This window comes from Diaporthe amygdali, assembly GCF_026229845.1.
Source record: "Diaporthe amygdali strain CAA958 chromosome Unknown NODE_14_length_1008325_cov_65_372321, whole genome shotgun sequence".
Taxonomy (NCBI): domain Eukaryota; kingdom Fungi; phylum Ascomycota; class Sordariomycetes; order Diaporthales; family Diaporthaceae; genus Diaporthe; species Diaporthe amygdali.
In genome coordinates this window covers 238,297-255,476 of record NW_026517034.1, presented here as the reverse complement: position 1 = coordinate 255,476, position 17,180 = coordinate 238,297, and the positions used below count along the sequence as shown (strand labels likewise).

The 17,180-nt window shown below is 54.1% G+C and overlaps 5 protein-coding genes across 5 annotated transcripts; 4 read left to right on the top strand and 1 right to left on the bottom strand.

Annotated features, from left to right (window-relative positions):
* Positions 1-2,856: 2,856 nt before the first annotated feature.
* Positions 2,857-3,924, top strand: J7T55_003375 (formate dehydrogenase; the record flags this gene model as incomplete). The annotated part of the gene is made up of 1 exon (XM_053143394.1): positions 2,857-3,924. The coding sequence occupies one exon, from the start codon at positions 2,857-2,859 to the stop codon at positions 3,922-3,924; it is 1,068 nt and encodes a 355-aa protein (XP_052993627.1).
* Positions 3,925-7,544: 3,620 nt separating this feature from the next.
* J7T55_003374 (cytoplasm protein) lies at positions 7,545-8,983 on the top strand (the record flags this gene model as incomplete). The annotated part of the gene is made up of 3 exons (XM_053143393.1): positions 7,545-8,010; positions 8,085-8,197; positions 8,249-8,983. The coding sequence occupies 3 exons, from the start codon at positions 7,545-7,547 to the stop codon at positions 8,981-8,983; spliced, it is 1,314 nt and encodes a 437-aa protein (XP_052993626.1).
* Positions 8,984-9,743: 760 nt separating this feature from the next.
* J7T55_003373 (uncharacterized protein) lies at positions 9,744-10,646 on the bottom strand (the record flags this gene model as incomplete). Its single annotated transcript, XM_053143391.1, has 1 exon — positions 9,744-10,646. One exon carries the CDS (start codon positions 10,644-10,646, stop codon positions 9,744-9,746), a length of 903 nt encoding a protein of 300 aa, XP_052993625.1.
* A 1,467-nt stretch (positions 10,647-12,113) lies between these two features.
* Positions 12,114-14,501, top strand: J7T55_003372 (uncharacterized protein; the record flags this gene model as incomplete). The annotated part of the gene is made up of 2 exons (XM_053143390.1): positions 12,114-12,760; positions 12,956-14,501. 2 exons carry the CDS (start codon positions 12,114-12,116, stop codon positions 14,499-14,501), a joined length of 2,193 nt encoding a protein of 730 aa, XP_052993624.1.
* A 1,154-nt stretch (positions 14,502-15,655) lies between these two features.
* Positions 15,656-16,921, top strand: J7T55_003371 (salicylate hydroxylase; the record flags this gene model as incomplete). Its single annotated transcript, XM_053143389.1, has 1 exon — positions 15,656-16,921. One exon carries the CDS (start codon positions 15,656-15,658, stop codon positions 16,919-16,921), a length of 1,266 nt encoding a protein of 421 aa, XP_052993623.1.
* Between the last annotated feature and the right edge of the window lie 259 nt (positions 16,922-17,180).

Genomic DNA, 17,180 nt, shown 5'->3' with positions numbered 1-17,180 from the left:
GTCGGCCTCAAGCTTGAGCATGTCTCCCAAGGCTGGGCAAGATATTGCCACTGACTGCAGCTTCCGAGTCTGATTCTCTCAGAGTGTGCCGCTAAATGGGTTCTAGCCCTTGCTCTCACCAAGTACATTCTTGGCCTCACTTCTTCGGTGTGATCCTTTCAAGTCAACGACTGTGGCCAATACTTGTGCTTCTCTATTCGTGTTGTTCTCCATCATGCTTTGTTTGCCAAGGCCTGTCTCCGAGTACAATCCGGATGAACGCCTTCCCCACTTCCAAGGCTACTGCCCAGCCTGACGACCACTCTTGGGTCTGGGCTTAGGGGCGGCCAAGGCTTGGGCTTTCTGTACATCTCTCATACATGCTAGGTATCGATCACACGCGTGAAGAGCTTTCGTTTCTCCTCAAAGGCTACGGTGCTATCTCTACCATAGTAAGTCTGGTATAGGGCCAGATCCTGAGCTTGAAGAATGCATCCCTAGAACTATCCCAGCTTAAGTTTCTCCTACGAGTTTCTTTCCTTTTCCCCAATCTAATTCTTATATCTTCCCTTCAGCTAGAACCAAAACTTTGGCAGACATTTCAAACGGTACCGAGGCAGTGGGGAATACCATGACGATAATCGCAGGTTGTGCTCTTGCTTATGTTTGACTAGCAACTCTAGATCTGACTAAACAGTCTTGCGGCTGAATTTCATAGAAAAAGTGTTCACGTGATACTGAAGCGACATAATTAGTATAACTAAGTTGGATGAGAATGAGTTCATTCTTGATTGCGGAGCCAAGCTCACAGGTCAGTGCATGATATACTTGCTTCTTTAATCCCCTATTTCACGGAAGGATGTGTGATATCAAATGCGGTCAAGGAGTGCAGTAGAACGAGTAAACTTCATCACATTTTTAAATGCGAGAAAATCCGAAGGTAGTAGTCCGAAGGTCATGAAAATAATTGACAGCGGTGTTTTACTTCTTTTGAAATCAAAAGTGAGCGAACGCTTTATCTTCTTGTTTTGTTATGCTCACTCTCTAATTGCTTATACAATATTGCCTGTTGACAGTTGTGTTTAATAGAATTGATGAATCCTAGAAAACCTTTAATTTTCTCTTGATATGAGAGGCTCCGAATCATAGGTGCGGTGATTGTCAGCATCAATAGCCTCGGCCAGATCCTCTGCGTCGGTTGTGTACCGAGCCAACACTGGTAGTCTTGACACCGTCCATCCGAAGGACGAGGCTGACCTCCTATGAGCAATCAAGAGCACAGGGATCAGCTTTGCCATTGTGGTCAGTGTGACGTCCAAAGCTCTTCCATGGCGCCGACCCACCTGATCTGGACTGGGTTGTCCTGCTGGCTGTCAGCCTCGATGCACAGCTCAGACTAGCGAGTTCGACAGCCTCGTCGCCAAGGGCCTTCACAGGAACTCTTCTGCTTATGTTCATCTGTAGCGGGATGCCGGTAAGCTGCATCTCGGCGCGGGCATGTTCGAGTCTTCCATGGCTGAGCCCAAGTCAACCTTCGAAACACCCATGTCCATGTTCGTGGCTGCGGACCGGGGACCAGAAGTCCAGCCCAAGGCTGTGGACGGTGTGGGCCTGTTCGATGCTGAGATGCATATGTATGGGATACACGGTGAACATCATGGCGGCAAGACCTCCTTGTTCGAGTGGTGTATATTCCTAGAACATATTGGAGAAGCAGACATTGCCAGCTGCTTGGTCGCGGCAGTCAAGAGCCGTCCCACGCCATTCTGTTACCTCCATTTACTACAAGGCAGCGGAGCAGTAGGCGATGGTTCGTCAGATGTTACTGTTTTCTGCTGTCGAGACTAGGACTTTGCTTGCGTGATACCACGCGTCTGGCCTCGTGACCAAGATGATTCCTCGGTTGTGTGGGCTGCAGTGGTAGTGGTGGACGATGTGCTCCCCACTGGAGAAACGCTTTGTGCGATACTTCAGCTACTGGAAACAGCTGGCATTGACGCAAAGATTGCCAGCGTTAACGGTCGTGGCCGAGTTCCAGCTTCGCCGTGGCCGGGACTTGTTGTACCGATGTGGGTTTGGCACGACCAATGTCTAAAGCCTTATAGTCTTCGGCGGTGTTGAGGAGGCATACAACGATTGCTACAGCGTTACTCCATACAAACGGATCACAGCATCTGTGAAGACAAATAGCCGTATTGTGCGGAGTCACTCAGCATCATGTAAGAAAGCCGACGGTACAACTGAGTACTGAGAACTGAGACATTCTGGACGAGACGCCACTTCTAATCAGTACTGATTACCGACTGCCCAATGGGAACCACAAATGATGAGACCTTTCAACATGTCTCCAGGAATCCTCCAGAGACATGGAAATCAATTCTTGGCGAAAGACTCTGTGACGAAATGTCTATCTCGAGACGGCCCGGCAAACTCACGCAATCGGCTGTAGAAAAGGGGGTTGCACAGCTGTTCCATCAACTGCGTTCATTGACCCAGATTCCAAGAAGCTTACAAGTAGGAAGTGCCGGCCAGGACATGTCTTATCACTGGTGCACCCTTCATTGCTGGGATTGAAAGAAGGGAGCAGCCCCTTAGGCGTGTTCCCTATCTTCAGCTCCCGGGTGCTTGCATGAACGACAGCAGCTGGCGTGCAGAGGCAAGGGAGAGAAGACGGAGAGAAGACTTCGACCCACCTGTCCAAACCTTATCTGCCAGATTTCCCCAGGACGCGTGGGCATTCATCTAATAATAAAATCGGTGCACAGGCTCCAGCACGGTCAGAACCTTATTCGACTCCTTTCTTTTTCTTACCGTTTTTCTCTGTGCAACGTAAGCGGGGGCAATCGAGAAAGCAATCGGCCCCAGACTTCGATCGAGATGGCGCGGCCTTCTTCACCCCACAACATGTCCCCACCGGCCTGGTCGAGGCTCCGCTCCAAGGAGTATACGTACGCACTGGTGGCCGCCCTCATCGTGCTGGGCTACATCTTCTTCTTCCGGGACAACGGCGGTGCCGCGCCGGACTTCCAGCATGTCTTTCCCCTAGTAGGCGACGGGACCGGCGCCGGGGCTTCAACGCTCTCGCCCCCCGTGTTGGCCGACGACACGGGCGGCGTTACTCAAACCCAGCCAATGGCCGGCAGTCTCGGGGAGGGCGTCGGCAGCGCGGCCGGCGGGAGCAGCGGTGGCTTGTCGGCTTCCGACGGCCTCGCCCAGCAACAGCAGCAGCAAGGGGGCTCGCCCTCAATCCCTTCCGACCGACCCATGGCTGTCATCATCGAGACCACCATGATCCCCAACCTGATCCCCGTCATGCTGCACTTCGCGTCAGTGCTCGGGCCAGCGTGGGGGATGGTGCTGTTCACGCTCAAGGAGAACTGGGTGGAGCCGCTGTCGGCGCCGTTCCAGCGGCTGCAGGACGCGGGGCGCGTGGAGGTGCGGTTCCTGCCGACGGAGACGCAACTCACAAACTCGGGGTCCGTGTCGCGGTTCCTTACGTCGCCGTGGGTGTGGGAGCAGATGTCCTCGGCGCGGCGCGTGCTGCTGTTCCAGAGCGACAGCATCCTGTGCTCGCGGTCCGAGGCCCAGGCCGACGACTACTTCAAGTACGACCTGGTCGGGGCGCCGATCGCCGAGCAGTACGGCCAGGGCTTCAACGGCGGGCTGAGCCTGCGCAACCCGCGGGCCTTCCTCAACATCACGCGCTCCGTCGACTTCGCCGCGTCCGGCCACGAGTTCGAGGACCAGTACTTCTACACCGAGCTCAAGAAGGCCGGCGCCGAGCTGCCCACCGTCGAGGCCGCCATGCCCTTCGCCGTCGAGACCATGTACTACGAGACGCCGCTGGGATACCACCAGCCGCAGAGGTGGCAGGCGGCCAAGATGGCTAATATCGAGGAGTGGTGTCCCGAGGTCAAGATGCTTATTGGGCGGAGGGCGCAGTGACATTTAGACTATGTAGCCTGGCAGTCTGGATGGATCAACGTGGTTTGATATGTTGGGAGGAATATACTGCAATGATCCCAGGATCTCCGTATCAAATAGGATGAATGGCGATCATAGCCGTTCTTCCCGGCGCCCTCTTGCACATTAAAGTAATACGCGAGTTGAACTATAGTGACTCCCCGCAGCCCACGCACTGGTTTGCTAGATTATCTACCATACTTGACATGATGGTCGAGGGAAATTTGTCACCTCGGCGCCACATCGTCCGGAGATTCGAGAAGCGCCTGGGCATCCAACGCTGATCAGATATAAGATCAACATATGCTTGCATCACGGCCCGGTTCTGTGACATCTTGGGGTGTGATGTTCGTGGATAGACGAACCGTGGAGTTTGCTGACCCACAAGCAGCGACCTCCCTTGGCGTTGGCTTCTGGTGACATCACGGCGTCCATGCGTGCTCAGGTACGGACAAACTTCACTCGAGGTCTCGATATCTGCGTGAAACAACTTGTCGGGAAGACTGGTGAATCTACGACTAGTGTGGAACATGCCAAATCTCTTCTACGATCCAAGGGATATGGGTGTTCGTTGCTCCATGATTGGGCTCGGTGAAGCGGATCGGCGACGGACTGCGACACTGGATTGTGGGGCTGTAAGAATCCCTCAAGGTTGACTGACTGACAGCGAGCATGGTAGCAATCGCAGCAGGATGCATCCATTCGCTGTCTAGTGGCCCGAGTGGCTCTGCGGTGCTGAGTCTGTGCACGAACGTGGGCAATCACGAACACGCCTGGAGAAGCTTCGCTTCGTGGAAAGGCTCGCGTCCCCTCCAGGGTCCGCCGCAGGGTGCAGCCGCACACTGGGCAGCGATATGAAACGACGACAAGCTGTTGACGGCACGATGCCGCCGACGGGACGCCGGGTTGCTTTATCGCCCAGCATCAAATCCACCGGTAAAAAGCCGACCACTCCTGCCCTCCCATTTTGCTGAGTCGATGGTCAGTGAGCTGTATTTTGGATGGTTTTGACAGTGGCACGATAATTCCGTCTGTAGATTAGTGAGCAGATCAACCTGCGCGGTGAACATGCCATGTCGTGGCTTTTTGCTCGATCCCATTAATGAGAGCGCGCAGGAATTGGTCGCCCAGGCTGCGCAGTATCACCGGCCGCCAAGCCTCCGAGGCGGGCTGGTTTCACTGGGTTTCACAGGTACAGGGCGCGACAGAAGAGCTCCAGAGCTCGTTCGCACAATCAGAGTTGGGATGACTTTCGCGATAGCTGCACATTCTGGGCTGCTTCGTACAGAGTTTGTTTCGGTGAAGCGACAACACCGCAGCTTAGTAGCTGGTCGTGTCGGCTGTTCGGCCACGAAGGTTCGGTGCGTGCTGATGGGACGAGCAGCTTTAAGGCCGACGTGAAAGGTTATGCTGCGGTTCGGATTTTTGGTCGAGTTCTCTTCGCTGACTGTCAGGACGCCAAGGTGCTTGCGAACCGTTCCGATGCAAGCCAAGTCCAGGGGAAGGAGCACAGAAGGGCTGGGCAGAGAGCTTGTCTTGACTGCCAGACAGCCCTTCGACAGCCTCGTGTATGCACACCAGTTTGGCCCGAGTCAGGGGCCTGCGGTGGACTCGGCCGGATAGATGGCAGTGGTCTGGATCGCCATGTTGTCTGGGCCACATACACACGTATCCATCCCCCGCGTGCGATTTGTGAGGGCCCCGGGGATTAAAGGATTGATCTCCGGGCTTGGCCACGACCGTATGGGCCTCGCGGGTAGAGATCGGTAGTAAAGACTGACGGGCTCCATCGCGGTGCGTGATGGTAGCGAACCGCCTCAAGCTGTCACAGAAGTGTAGCCAGGCCGCGATTCCGGTCCGCGGGCAGCCATGGCAGGTTAGGGCAGTTCTCAAAATACCCGTGGGTGCCACAGTTCTAAAGCGCAACGTCGGGCGCAAATGTGGGTTTGCCTGTAAGACCCCCCCCCCTGTGTGCTGCGTGCTGCGTGGTGTGCAACACCCTCGTATTCCCAGATGGGTAGTGAAGGAGTGAGTGAGTGGACGAGCCAGGCGAGAACGCGAAGCAGCAAGCAGCAGCACGGCGCGGCAACGGCGCGGCAGTAGCACACCAGCAAGGAATGTCCAATCTGGGATTGGGGATTGATTTGCATTGATCTGCGGGATTGGGATGGCGCTTTGATGTGGCAGTGCTGAGCCTGCAACGATCATCGTAGTATCTCAGCCATCCGTTGTACTGTGGTAGTCGACCAGCCAGCCCAGCCCGGCCAGCCCTGGCCAGCAAACCGACCCTTTTGGAGGAGCCCGCGCGAATGGATTTCGTCTGATAGCGTCACTGCCGTCACAGCAGCCTGCTCCTGGTGTTTTACACGAGCTGCTGGGAGGTCAGCGCCAGCACCAAGTGGCACCCACACCCACACAGCAGTGGGCAGTGCATCGCATCATATCGTGTATCGTATCGCATCGCATCGCATCTCTCGCATCGGATCGCGGCACTGCTCGTACACACTGTAGTCTGAGCACATACAGTACACATGTACATTGCTTCCAAGGGTTGTACCAGAGTTATGTGGGATTGTGGGATCACGATGATGACTGTAGTGAATTGCGATTGACAGTGTTGGCAGCTGGGTTCTCGACTTGGCAATCTCCATGTCCCATGTCCCATCTCCAGTTCGACAGTCGAGGGCGAAAAAAGGAGGACCAATTCGAAATGACAGTTCGGCTGCCAAGCCGAATAAAAGAGGGAAATAAGCGCTGCAGGGGGGAGGGTTGATGGCACTGGTGGCGGAGCAGGGGTTCTCTGCCTTACCAGACTGCCAGATACCTCTTCCAGCCTGTGCCAGCCAGCCCGTTGTGCCCATCTGTAGCCCGTCCAGCCCAGCCAGCCTGTGCATCCAGACCCCACACCCTGGCGCGGCACTACAGCAGGCCAACACGGACACGGCAGTGCGGTTGTAGCCTGGTAAGGAAGTGGCAGTCATCGAGTTTCAGGTCCCATCTCGTCTCAGACCCCACTGGTTTTGGGGGTGGCGGCACCACTCACTTTCAAGTCTGTCCGCCCTCCAGCCTACCAACCTGCCACTCCCAGCCTGCATTCTGCCCAGCGCGGACCCACAAAGGAAGTGGTTTCAACCTCTATTATGTGGATTCCAGCGCTAGCCGACCCCCATTCCATAATATCATTAGGCTCCACGCTCCCCAAAACCTCCCTGGCCCGCCTTCTTGGGATCTCCCATTCTTGATGAATCCGCCCCCCTCTCGACTTGTTTCTTTGTATCCGCGTACCAAATTTAGACTGATTAACATTTGACTCTTCCTACTGCCCATCCACTCGACCCCGTATTCCTTTTGAGTTTGGGCATCATACACATACATTCTCTCTCACACAAACTATCTACTTCGAACACCACTCGACTCTTACAACACATTTGGGCTCTTACACCAAGCAGACCAGCATCACCGTTTCGCTACTGGAGAGAGAGACATCTTTGGAGATCGACCACCCGCTCTGACGGAGGGAATTGGAGGAGAAAGAGATTCAGGACGAAAAAAGAAGACGCAGGATTTATACAATTACACACAAAAATACACCACATGCGGATATGGGAGGCAGAAAAGACAGAAGCGAGGATATCGAGATGGGGCACCAGGGGATGTGGAACTCAACGTCATCAGAAGCCAGCAGCAACGCCAACGACCCAAAACGAAAAGGGACAAAGACGGAGGCCGACACCACCCCAGATGACCTCGAGCCAAACTACCAGCCCGTAAACTGGAAGAGGGTCTTCCTCGCGCCCAAGTACATTCCCGTGTGGATCATCCTGATCATCGTCGGCGTCTTGACGGCCATAATAACCCTAAAGCACGATGAGGTTGTCGCAGCGCTTCGACCGTTCGCTGAGAAGGTCCGCAACGTCCCTGCTGGATGGCTCATTTTTGTCGCCGTCCTCTTTATCATTTCATTCCCACCTTTGTTCGGCCACGAGGTCGTCGCGCTGCTGGCCGGTGTCGTATATGGGCTGTGGATCGGGTTCGCAGTCGTCTCGGCAGGAACTTTCGTTGGCGAGAGTAAGTCTTCTATCTTGTCGCAAGCAGGACAATTAAATTCCTAGGCGGTGGCAATGGCTAACATACTCGCGCAGTCGGAACATGGTTCGCCTTTAAGAAGTTTCTGCGAAGGAAGGCCGAGAAGATGGAGAGGACTAATCTCACATACGGCGCGATGGCGAGGCTATGTCGTGACGGTGGATTCTGGGTACGTCAATTCATTCGACACTTTGTTACAAGCGACTAACATATCATCCAGATCGTCTTCGTGATCCGCTTCTCCATCATCCCCTCCCATCTGTCCACGGCCGTCTTCTCAACTTGCGACGTCAAATTCTGGCACTTCGCCGTCTCGACCTTCCTGACCCTGCCCAAGCAGCTGATCCTGGTCTACCTCGGCGTGCTCCTAGTGCAGGAGCAGGACGGCGCGACCGTCAAGAATGCCCTGTTCGCCGTCGCGGGCGTCGTCACCGTGCTGGCGGGCGTGTGGATCTGGTTCAAGATGGCAAAGTACAAGAAGCAGCTGCTGGCGGAGCAGGCTGAGAGGAACGCCAACAAGGAAGCGCAGCGCCTGGGCCTGACACGCAATGACAGCGGCTATGGGGCGGGCGCACCAGGCACCAACCCCCACGATGAGCCCATGCCGCCCACCGCCGGCATGATGCGCAACAACAGCGTCATCTACCACTCGCAGCCGTCGACCCAGTCCTTCAGCATACCGCAGACTCCACAACAACAACAACCGCAGGGGTACGCGCCCTACCGGCCCGAGCCCAACCGAACGTACGGCACCGCAAATGCAGGTGGTCCCCACGGGCCATACGGCCACTACGACGAGGACAGCTATTACCACAACGCTGATAACACGGGCGATGTGGGCATGGCCCGGTCCGACTACGGCCCACCCAGTTACTCATCACCGCCGTCCTACCCACTGCGGCAGGTCGACAGCGTGGAGAACGGGCGGCCGGCGCAGGGCAAAGACTTCATCTAATGTCGCTTTCTTGAATTGCTTTTTTTCTTCATGCATCTGGCGTTGTATAACATCTTCTTGGGATGAAATGGCCTAGACAAATGTTCTGGCTTTGGGATTTTTATGATATGTTTGATGACCTGGGAGACACGGCGTTTGTCTGGAGGAATTGATCTACACTATCTATACCGTGATCATGGACATGTATTGGTTGGGACTGGGCAAATATTTATGGCTCACGGAAGGGCAACCGGGAACCGGTGGGTTATTCTTGGCCATCGCGCTCACAGGGACAAAATAAAGAAATGCGAAGCCCAATTGGGGTGGCTACTTTTGTACATGATCATTATTACCCTTTGTTGATACTCGATTGACTCGCTGTGCAGGGTATCAAGGGCTTGAATTCATCATCCTCTTCTGGCTGTCCAGATGCCGTCTATTTGTGAAATTAAGAACCTGGACGCCTTGCTGGTGTACTATCTGCCTCCCTTTGAGCTTGGGTATCTCTCCGTATGCCATGTAAAATACACACACCTGTGTAGCAGTAGCTTATGCACATGCTCACGCACCTGCCTCAATCCAAGTCCAGGGCTTCACCTGTCTCTTTTGTACATATTCAAAACCTCAGAATCAGTTGTGCACAGCCATCAATGAGCTGCCTCTCTTTCATCTGCTCAAGTCTCCAGGTGCCATCACTCCTCTGAGTGGTGCAAGTCGAGCAAGATGCGATGCACACCGGTGTACACCTGTATGATTGCCCCATGCCTACTCCCGTAGACAACTAAAAGCCCCTGCGGCGAAGGAGATCTTCTATATCACCGACCCTCTTGGACAGGTTCTTGTCCATGTCCTCAGCCAGGTGCATGAGGCGGATGTCCTGGTGCATGGACCAGCTCTCGTTGTCGCTCAGGTACATCCGGTAGGGCTCGCTGAGCACCTGGAGGCCCACGAAGCACAGCATGCCGGGCACCGACGCCCTGCCAGCCCTTCTGAGGAGCTGACCAAAGGCCTTGCCTCTGTTGATGCCTCCCGTGCCGAAGCCGAACCGACCCGTGGTGCCCGCGTGCTGCTGAGGCGTCGAGAAGTGCGTGATGTGGCCGTCCGCGCCGACTCTGCCGGTACCCAGCCCGCCGCCCATGGCGGTTGGCGCAGCCGCAGCTGCCTCGGCCGCCCTCCGGAAGGCCTCCTTGACCCCGCTCTTGCTCCAGCTGCGCGCCGTCAGCCACGAGCCCAGGCCGAGCGCGATGGGGCGGTCGTAGCTCGCGGCGGCCGACGAGCGCGTCACGGGCTCGAGCACCGCGTCGCGCTCGTCCTCTGTCAGCTTGCGGCCGGTAGCGCGCGTGTAGAACATGTAGGTCGAGATGCACTCGTTGCGGAACTCGCAGTCGGCGTAGCCCCAGAGCCAGGCCAGGACGGGCAGGTTGGCGTACTTGTGCCAGGGGATGGCGGAGAGGTAGGCGGGGTTGCGCTTGATCCAATTGTCGAGGGCGAGGTCTTCGGCTGGGGTGGGCTGGTCGAGCTGCGCGGGCAGGGGTGGAGGAGGGTCGGAGTTGTTGCTGTTGGGCTGGTTGTCCGTGGGGGAAGCCATCGTCAAGGCAGCCGTGATGGCGGGGTGAGGATCCGTGAAGGAGCCGATTTTAACAAGGTCAGAGGGGATGCTGTCGTCAGGCTTTCCGCCGGCCATTCTGGAGTTCAATTGGTGAGTGGAAAGTGGGCCACATGGGGCAATCGAACAGTGAAGTGGAACAAACCTGGATGCTCCGGAAAATGAACCTGCTCACAGCCGACGAGAGTAAGCGAGTTTCCGGTGAGGATGGCTGAAATGCAACCAGACTGAAGATGACGTCGGGGTCTGGAAAGTGGTCGGTTGGCTTTTGCACATGAATGGCGAAGGATTTCGAGGCTACGGCAGTACCCCAACAGCTCCCCTGGATCTCAACAGGGGACCCTTGCTTTGCCGCCACGCTATAAACGGCTATTCGCGTGCCACGGCCCATCTGTCTCTGTCTATCTGCAGGGCTGCAAATGCACCTCTAAATTCTCATGAGATCACAAGCTTGTAACTTCCACCGGCCTTGTGGCACCCAAGATACGCAGACGGCATCCATCACTCGTACTAGGAGATCTTAGTCCGGCATCTCAGGATCCGTGACACACAATAGCCATGTCAAGTGCAGAAACCTTGTTTATAGTATCTATGTGATACAGCTTAGGAGATCGGAACAGAGTAGCATTGGCCTCGAATTCTCAGGCGTGAATGGATTCACCAGGCTCGGCAAACTCTATGCTGGCCTGTCTGCATGCTACGAAGATGGGCGCTCACCTTCCTTCGACGCAGGTAGACTAGACTCCGGGGGCTTGGCTCCATATATGTCAATCATGACCTCTACATTGATTGTCGGCCGCATTCACGGTTCTAGTAATTCCCGATCTTGGAAATTGAGGACAGTCATGGTGGGATCAATGAGTTCTGCATGGTGCAGTCTACAGAGGGACCTGGACGCACAGAAGACAGCCAAGTTGAGTGTATGCAGTGAAGATCAAGTACCCTGACTCTCCAGCTCTAGCATGACAATTGCTGCAACTAGTGCCGCCCAAGCGCTCTCACATCCCTCAATAAGGCTTACTATGGTGACTGGTAACAGCCTCCTTTCCCCGAATTGCTCTGGTGACACAATATTACCAAATTTCCATAGTGACTGCGTTCTTGAATTTGCTTGTTTGCCAGGTACCTCTCTCACAGAGCTCAACCCCTGTCCCCTTCAGTGCTCGTGCCACGTAACTCCACTCCCAAATATTTATCGATAGCGGCGGGGTCCATTTATAAATTCTAGCTCCTCTCTACGCAGTCATACGAAGACCATTCTGTTTCAGCAACGTATACCCATCACTTATGCAGTCCATGCCTCTTCCGAAAGACAACATTTTTACGTTGCCCTAAACCCAGCTGCAGTGGGCCGCTTCGCACCCAATGTGACTGATTTAAACGGCGCATTGGAGCATTCCACATATATGAACACAGGAGGACGAGGAGTTCCATCTCTGTGGCCCAGGCCACAACTCAAACCTCTGTCCATGCACCTACACGCCCTGTGCTCACCTGCGAACCTGCTCGAGGCAAACGAACAACCCCACGGCTAGGTGCTCCACCATGGTGTCACGTATGCCTCACCCAAAGAGACAGCCCATCATTCTTCCAGGCTTTGATCGTCAAACACAGCTCACATTAGAATTTGCAACCATCAAATTCGGCGCTATTTGGCTCAGGAGAATCTACACCAACGAAGCAGATCCATCTATCCAGTTGGGTTTGGCAGCCGAAGGTTTGTCAGCCGAGGAATACAACTCTCGCGAACACCGCCTGCAGGAAGTCCGCTACGGAAACAACATCACCGTGCTCTTCAAGGCCTGCTTCTCTTCTAGAATCTTTCATGGCTCTCACTGTTTCTGGACGGCTATCTCTCGAGGCTTCGGAGCGAGGCCCGAGGTGGTCAAAGCTGTAGCCGATCTCTTCATCGAAGCCCGTGCTATATATCTCCGCAACAATCCCGCGGCTTACAAGCATGCCCCGCTGGTGACTGAGGCTACGTACTGGGTAGACAAGTGGACTTCACCCCTGAGGGAGCGAACCGACCCGATGCCAGGATCGGATAATGATGTCTTCAAAGCAGTCGATGACTTCTTCAAGAAAGAAAAGGCGGCAAACGGGGATCTAGCGTGCATTCTCTCGAAACGGACTGCCATAGAAGCGCCTCGTGGTCCGCGGAAACGCTCATCATCGCCGAATGTTTTGCAATTGTCACCGAATGCGAAGAGAAGAACGGTTTCGAGAAGCACAAACGCTTCCGTTCATAGCTCAACCCCTGGAAGAAGCCTGTCTTTATGTTTGGCTCCTGAATATCAAAATTCGAACCGTGATGAACAAGAGCCTCATGAGGCATCGCTAAGTACAAATGGATGTCAATACCAAGGGGATCATATCCGCCGTACAAGTCAAGATGAGTCGTATTTCGGATTGAAAATCCGTGGTCAAGCACTAAGGGAGAATCGCAACTCACCAAGTCACCACTTTGTTGCGGAACAGTACGAGATGCTTGACCGGGTAAACAATGAGCTTCAAGAACGCGTTGATATCCTGGAAAGGGAGAAAGTGGAGGCTGCAATGGCTCAAAAAGACAGAGATGACGCCATCAGAATGCTTCAGATCCAGTGTGCAACTTTCGAGAAGATGTTTGCAGCTGCGGACGCCCAATCTTCAGTGAATGGGAAAATGGCCCAAGAGATGCAAGTGATGATGGGAAACGTCGCTTCTCAAGGAGAAAAGCTGCAAAAGATGGGGGCCCAACTTGAACGCAGCAATGAAATTACTCAAGAAATGCAAGCCACCATTTCCTCGCTCCAAAACAAGCTGACAGCCCAGGCACAATCAACAGGTCAGGGTAGAATGGCCCGGGGACCACAGACGACGCTTACGGCTACTGAAACAGAGATGGTAAATGATGTGGATTCAGGAGGCGAAAAGAGAGAGCACTTAGACATGAGGCTTAGCACCATGTTTCTTGAAGTTCAGAGCAGCCTTTTACAGGAAGAGGTTGATGAAATGAGGAGACAAATCGCGGCTTCGAAAGACAAAGCGGTCGCCTCAAATTCCGAATCTGCCCAAGAGCCAAGGATTCAAGATTCGTCTACAAGGCTCAGGGCCATTGAGGAAGGAATGGAGAGACATTTTCAAGCGGCCCAAGGAGTCACCGACCGAGTGCTGGCTCTTGGAGACCAGGCCGTTACCAGCATTCATGCCAGGATTGCAACCCTTGAAAGTCAGCCAGACCCGACCCAGGAGATATCCAAACTGGAGACCAGAGTGTCTTCAGTGGAGGAGAACCAGATCAACCACTTGGATGTGAACGCTCGCATGGTCGACGATTTGCAAACGCGTTTCGAGGAGATGATAAAAGAGCTTTCAAAGAGGGTCGATGAAGTAGGCAGCCTGCCCCTCACCAAGGCCATTTCTGATGGCGTTGCCGAGATACAAGCCAGGCTTGCAGCTGTTGAAGAGCACGGGATTGAAACCTCAAGGCGCCTCGATGATATGGAGGTGTCCCATGATGCACTCATGTTGCAAGACCAGTCATCACGCATCGATGGACTGTCCCAGTCTCTCAAATCGATGGAGAATTTACTCTTCGGCCTGGCAAGAAGCGATGATGTGCAAGCGCTAAGGGCCGAGTTCAATACACTGTCCCAGACACAGAGCATTGCCAACCAGCCAACAGGTCAAGGCCACAGCAGCCTCGCCACACTCAATAGCGCAATTGATTGTCTCTCTAGCAGGATGGCAAGGCTCGAAGATGCGTATGAGACATTCACGTCGGAGAGTCGCAATAGGCTTGAACAGCTGTCCAGCACGAGTGTCAACCCTGTACAAGATGGCGAACTGAACAATACCTCCATTGTCGTCGACTCATTGTGCCAGCGGATCAGAGTTATCGAGAACGGCTTTCAGACTTTGAGAGACGTAATGTGCAGTCGCCGGCGTTGAGTTTTGAGGATGGTGATGGATCTTGACGGCCAAGATTGGATGTTCACTCTTGTAGTAAGAGTCAACAGCAGACTTGGAGCCTTGCCTGATCCACAACTCTCGACCATGAGACCCGCCTAGAACAGTGGACGAGACGTGACCTTTCAAACAAACTTGACACTAATCTTGTGCGTGAGCCTTGACATATCTCGCGTGGACAGTTCGTCAAGCAAGCACGTCAAAACCCATGCATCAGCCCCCTCCCCCTCCGCCCTGCTCATATTACCTATAAATGGTTACGGGAAAATCGAGCCACCATTTTAGCCATCAAATGATGCTGAATGTGCAAAATGCAAGACCGAGACGTTTTCAGAGGGACTAATTGTCAAAAGATCATTTTCCTCAGCCCGGAAATTGTTGCAAGCCTTGTGAAGCTCAAGCTTGAGCGCGTGTATCGGCCTACCAAGTCTGGTACTTGTGATACCTTTTGACCATGAACGCTCCAACAGCTTCTTGAATGGTCGCTAATACCACGAATGTATATCAATAACTAATGAACAGTGGATGATAACGAAGACGCATGTGAAAAGAAGGAAGCACCTTCATGTAACCACCCACCTCCTGCAGACCCAGATTGCGATCTGTCTGTGCCGAAAGTGTGGTCAAAAGACTAGGACAGGTGCGAGCACCTCGTCTGAATCGCCCAAGTGCACTGAAATTAGTGGATTTCGTAAGGGATGCTGGCTCTTCAGCAGCTCGCATCCGAAGCAACGCGTACTTATGTAAGAGCCTAGCCGCTCACTAGCCGCTCGGGGCCGAAAGATGCTGCCAATTGTATGATTCCTTTGTAAATTGGCCCCAATGCCCCGAAGCCTCCGAATGTCCCGAATTTTCCGGGTCCAACAAGAGCTGCCTGCTGCCTCTAGGCTGGCCTCAAGGCCAGGCAGAATCTGGGGCCGGATAGATTGCGGACAAGTTTGCTTCCGTGCGTGGGTAAGCAAAATAAGGCAACCGGATGTTCATATTCGAAAGCTCGATTATAAAAGCCAAGACACTCTCCTTGGTCGTGGAAGAGCATTTGAGCCTCTATAACCCATTATCATCAAGTCTCATACTCTCAATACCGAGAGCAACTTAAACACCAGTCCTTAAACACGCCAGGAAAACCTCACGTAATGCCTCAAAAGCAACCGAGAATTGCTATCATCGGTGGAGGCCCTGCTGGCCTCACCCTAGGCGCCTTGCTGCACCAGCGCGGCATCCCTTTCACTGTTTACGAACTTCGGCCCCGTCCGACAGACAAAGAGCTTGCTGCACCATCAGGAATGCTTGACCTCCACGATGAATCAGGCTTGGCAGCTATTCGTGCCTGTGGCCTCTACGAGGAATTTCTCCCTCTAACCGGAGACTGCGAGGAGGCAATGATAGTTGCAGACAAGCACGGCAACATTTTGCACTCAGACCAAGGCGGAGCTGAAGCGAGACCTGAGATTGCCAGACACAACATCATCAAGCTGTTCCTGTCGAAGATACCGGCCGAGTCGATTAAGTACGGCACCAAAGTGCTTTCGGCAGATAGGAACTCCACCTCAGGCGAGGTCACACTGAAGCTGAATTCGACGCAAGATGCCGGCGAAAATATTTCGGAAACCTTTGATCTCGTCATCGGCGCAGACGGAGCGTGGTCCAAGATCCGGCCCATCCTCAGCGATGTGAGGCCTCAGTCAAGCGGGCTGCAGTACCTCACTCTGCTCATCAGGGACATCGCAACACGCTACCCACACCTAGCATCCCTGGTCGGCAAGGGCTCGTTCCTCGCCCTCGGCAACAAGCACGGCCTCGACAGCCACCGAGCCGCGCAGGGCTCAGCGCAGATATACCTGTTGACCAATGCGCTCGGCGGAGACGAAAGTAAGATCGTCGAGTCGCTCTCCAGCCTTTCCATCCCTGAGCTCAAGGAGCACTTTCTCAGCGACGAGAAAAGCTACGGCGATTGGGGCTCGGTTCTGAAGGAGCTCATCACAGTCGCCTTTGATGAGGAGGCCCGGAACAACGGCACTGTCCAGATCAAGCCACTCGCCATGCTCCCTATCGGCCACAGGTGGGAGAATAAGTCAGGAGCAACGCTCATCGGGGACGCGGCGCACCTAATGACGCCCTTCGCGGGCGAGGGCGTCAACCTGGCGATGTGGGATGCTCTGGACCTGACGGCGGCTATTTCGAAGGCATGGGAGGCACAAACGGAGACGGGAGGTGATAGGAGTGACTTCAGGACAGAACTGGGTCCCCGGCTCAAGGACTTCGAGGAGGCTCTGTTCGCACGCGCAGAGGAAAAGGCCGAGGAGACGTGGCGGAACAAGGAGATGATGTTTGCTGAGGATGGAGCAAAGGGGCTCGCGGATCTGATGGCGAGCTTCTATAAGGCGGAGTCGCCTCAGTGATCGGGCCTGTTCGCATACAGTAGATTTTCTTGCTGCTACTTTTATAGCATTTACGACGGAGCGGGTGGTGTTTGTGTTGGCTCCCTGGATACTTCACTCATCAAGAGAATCTAATCAATAAGAATAATAAACCATATTTACTGCTCATGAAACCCGTTTTACGGTGGCGTGAAACATACAATTCTCACATCGTGAATTATATGAATCATCATGTTTGATTGTCCATAACAAATCATTTCTATGCCCATAGCCTGCGCCT